This window comes from Cydia strobilella, chromosome 10 (assembly GCF_947568885.1).
Source record: "Cydia strobilella chromosome 10, ilCydStro3.1, whole genome shotgun sequence".
Classification (NCBI taxonomy): domain Eukaryota; kingdom Metazoa; phylum Arthropoda; class Insecta; order Lepidoptera; family Tortricidae; genus Cydia; species Cydia strobilella.
Window position 1 is genome coordinate 15,783,519 of NC_086050.1, and position 4,323 is coordinate 15,787,841.

The window sequence follows — 4,323 nt, forward strand, 5'->3', positions numbered from 1 at the left end:
TAGAAAGATACTAAAAATTTATATTTTTAATACAGTTGCTCAAAAAGTGCTACTTTACGTAGCTGTTTAGCGTGCGGAAAGTTGGTTTTCGCGAACTAGTGCTTTTTACTTTTCCAATTTTTTTTAATTTATTCTTGTTCCAATTCATGACTACTTATTGTTGAGTGTTAATATTAGTTTCCTTTAAACGTCGTAACATAAAAACCTACTGTTAATGTAAGAATACGAAAAGTATGCATATTTCATATTTTATTACTTACCTCTTCATCATTATAAGTATTACAACGCGTTTATTTTTTAATGTTGAAAAACCGTTCTTAATAAGTTGTCTGAATGGAACGGAACGCCTGTCAAAGAAGAGGAGTATTTTCTTACTACAAGAATGTTTTAAGTTTCCAAAGGCAACATTCGATATTGTTTTTATAAATATACGATACACAAATAATCGTAATTAACGATATTTGGGTAATAATAGTACAATGTTTTATATTTACAATTGTTTCTGTCTTATAGAACATGCATTAAAAAAAAAACTTTCATTGAAGTGGGTTCAATAATAATAACACCCAGCTAAAAAAACGCCTCTTCATAATGTCAAAGTCAATGATGTCACATAATTAATAATATAAAAGTTTCGAATTCCTTACTTGTTGTTTTTCTTATTTTTTCGCAACTGTATTAAAAAACGTCGTTCGATACACGCGCGGAAATGTTATTCTTCACTCGTCCCGAGTCTTGCCACTCGCCTGCGGCTCGTTGCAAGATATCTCGGTACTCGTGAAGTAATGACATACTTTCCGCACTAGCATCGAAATGTACTATTACTTTATTATGGAAAACAAGACAAGAGGGATCAGAACTGGTTATTTTAATTATGTGACGTAATTCTACGATGTCCAGCATATTTTAATGTTAATCAAACCAGTCCACGTATAAAGTTAAATATTTTGATGACATCAGTCGTGTGAGGATCTTGGTACAAGATGTTTGTGTACTTTATAGTAGCCGTTACTGTGATAGGTTTAGTGAGTTCAAGTGCAGGTAAGATTTAAAACTATTTTTAACTGATCTCCGATAAAGGGTCAGGTTTTGTTACCTAATAACTGTAATTTTTTAACTAAGTTAAAACTCAAGAGTTTTAAATTTAATCAGCCTCAAAACTCTCACGGAAGGATTAGGTACATAATTTTTTGATAAAATTATTTAAAAAGTATTAAATTATAACTTCTAGTAACGTATCCAAACTAGGGAATGCTCCCGGTACTGAATAATATATCTTAGTTTATGTAAGACCATTATTTGAATGAACCAATGCTAACGCAAAATATTTTTATTTATATGAAAAAACAGACGAAGAAAAAACCGAAAAGAACATTAGTATGGATACTTCATTCATAGTTATAGTATTGAACTATAATGGTTTTACGGAAGCTCATTTTGTTACCTCAGCAGATTGCCCTTGCGATGATTATCAAAACATACATTGTGAGTTATCATCTTCATTTCAGTACCCCTAACGAAATGTAAAGCGGAAGACTCAGAATGCATCAAAAAGAACACTGAAGTTCTCACTCCCCTGTTCGGTGCCGGCATCCCCGAGTTGGGCATAGAACAATTGGATCCCGTGGTCTTCAAGAAGATCGATTCCAGTACTAACTTCTTGGACCTCACCTTTAAAGACCTTACGGTTACAGGACTTAATTCCTGCAGATTCAAGACTATTAAGTAAGTTTTATTTATCATTATGGATTTTAGGGAATCAAATTCAGTACACTGTAGTGGTCTCATTCTCCTGTTTGGCGCCAGTATCCTCGAGTATAGAATAATTGGCACAACACGACAAGAGCTGCTGCATTGTTTGAACGTATATCCATTAAAATATATTAAGTTTTATGATATATGTGCAAAATTTGGATCATATCCGTTGATATTTTTCATAGTGTGCCATGATTTTTTATCTTATTCTTTGCATACTGGCTACATATTTGCAAACGACAAATTATTAACTAAACGTTGGTATTTGGGTCAAACACATTTTAAAAATAGGTCACTTCTGTGAGTACAATTTAAAAAGTTGACGACTCTGGTACATTACATATCCCGTTTTTCTTAATTGAGTCCCAAGTACAGAAAATTTTTATCCCGACTGTATGGGTGTATAAAAAAAATAGATTCCCTTAACTTTGCGGTATCTACAAGAAAGACGCGAACGAGTTAAAGCATGTTTGAATTTACAGAAACAACAAGATTAAGCAGGTGCTATCAGCCAAAATCCATTGTGATGCCGTCCTAGATGGCCAATACACAATGAAGGGGACAGTCTTCCTACTCCCTGTTACTGGCGACGGAAAAGCCCACATTGAACACAGTAGGTACCAGAAAACTATCCACCTACGAACGTCCCACTGCTGGGCACAAATCTCTTCTTTGTACTAGAGTGAATATTTTGTGAAATTCTTAACTGATGTATGATGTGTATGGTCTCTTTAAAATGTTTTTTGAGTATTTTAGAAGCTCGATATGTAACATTCGGACATCTTAAAACAAATCAACTATACCAGCCGTGGTTTGAACTCACTACCTCTGATTTGGAAGCTGCGTGCACTCCACGCTCCGAAATTTGCACATTTTGTAAGCTTCAGAATGGAATATACTCGTTTAGTGGCCATCAGATATATAAGAGCGGCTAAGGTGTTCAGAAATATCTGAACAAATCCTTTATTACCAAAACGTGAATGACATTCAGATATTTTTGAGTTCCTTGGCAGCTTCGATATATCCGACGGCAACTGTACCATGTCGATCCAAAAACCCTTTTCAATGGACATCGATTAGAGACCACAAAGATGCATTAAAAAGTCAACTTATAAATTTCAGAGAAAATTGAGATTAATTTCGACTTGAAATACGAAGAAGAGACCGGCCCTGACGGCAAACAGCACTGGAAGACCGGCCAATGGACGCATGACTTCAAATATTTGGGAGAAACTGTATTGGATTTTGACAACTTGTTCGGTGGAAATGAAGTTTTGGGTAATTTCATTTTTTTTTCTTTAATTAGTCTCTTTATCAAAGGCCACGAAATGGTGTGGTATTTTACTTTAACTATATGGCAAGTCTGTGTATTAAAATTTGATAATCAGTCGTTATAATGCTACATTAAATACGTCGCTATATTCAATTTTCGTCAATATTATATATATAATTCGTAAGTTGACCATAATAATGATTTCAAATTGAATTTTCATGCCAATATTCCTATCGGGCCTGGTTCCAAACTCACGAAGTTTTTTTTTTACTTTGCTTGTAATTACCTATATACTTACTTTATTTTTGTGTTCTACGCATACACGTCTAAGTATGGCATTATTAGCACAATCCTTTCACAAGGCGTCAAGATCGTGCCGCCATCTCCATCGAGGTCTGCTCCCCACACTTTTGCTTTAAGGACCGATTTTGTTTTGTTGTCGTTTTTTTTGTTAGATTTCGATAAAATTTGGTAGATAGATAGATTTCCTATTCTGTACATAATAGGCGGATTTCACTGTATGTTAAAAAAAAAATCCACTGAATTACGAAAACGAACAGTATTTTCGTGACTGCACGGAAAATGCGTACCTAAATTTTTTGTCCCAAATTGTGATTTCGTATTTATTCCGTCCAAAATGAGAACCTCTTCAAACCAGCCAAATTTTATTCAAAAAAATCGACAATAGAATAAAAATCGCCCCTTATAAAAATGTGTTTTTATTTTTATTTTACTTCACTTTTTAGCTCAAGCAACAAAAGCGCTGATGAAGAGCCACCCCAAAGAACTTGCAGAGCTGACAGCCGGTCCGGTCGTCAAAACTATCGTTGCAAGGATTTTAAAGAACGTCAAGATCTTCTTCGAGAAGATTCCCGTAGAAGAATTTTCTCTTGATTAGTTACAAGCACAGAGAATGTACAAGATTGTCCGTCAAATGTGAGACCAAATTCGAAGTATTAAATTCAGAAATAATATGTGATTAAATACAGTAATGTGTGTGTAAATTATTTGCTTTTATAACAGTATATTCCAAGAACACCGCTTTTCGTGTTTTCTAGTCCGCCTATGTTTCGTTATATTCAGTAGTTAGTAAAACTAAACTAAATTCATCAAACTATATTATAATACTCAACTAAACAACGTATAATTTACAACGACGGGACTTAATCGCGTAAATAATAATGAGTAAAAATCGTGAAAGTTTAAATCAGTGTTAAACAACGTATAGGTACTAAAGTTTGATACAAGTCAGACATCAAGTACGATTAATGCTATTTTAGAGCAGTTCAAGCAAT

At 34.0% G+C, this 4,323-nt stretch overlaps 1 protein-coding gene across 1 annotated transcript; it reads left to right on the forward strand.

The window, feature by feature from the left end:
* The first annotated feature begins 935 nt into the window (after nucleotides 1–935).
* Nucleotides 936–4,002, forward strand: LOC134744794 (circadian clock-controlled protein daywake-like). Its single transcript, XM_063678706.1, has 5 exons — nucleotides 936–1,041; nucleotides 1,509–1,725; nucleotides 2,238–2,368; nucleotides 2,878–3,033; nucleotides 3,775–4,002. Exons 1-5 carry the CDS (start codon nucleotides 984–986, stop codon nucleotides 3,924–3,926), a joined length of 714 nt encoding a protein of 237 aa, XP_063534776.1. The 5' UTR covers nucleotides 936–983; the 3' UTR covers nucleotides 3,927–4,002.
* Nucleotides 4,003–4,323: the final 321 nt, after the last annotated feature.

What these genes read in the sequence shown, in the direction of transcription:
- LOC134744794 (XM_063678706.1), top strand. Translation starts at nt 984, where the DNA reads ATGTTTGTGTACTTTATAGTAGCCGTTACTGTGATAGGTTTAGTGAGT. An exon ending in TTTAGTGAGTTCAAGTGCAG is followed by an intron (nt 1,042 to 1,508) that starts GTAAGATTTAAA and finishes TCTTCATTTCAG; the next exon opens with TACCCCTAACGAAATGTAAA. An exon ending in TGCAGATTCAAGACTATTAA is followed by an intron (nt 1,726 to 2,237) that starts GTAAGTTTTATT and finishes TTGAATTTACAG; the next exon opens with AAACAACAAGATTAAGCAGG.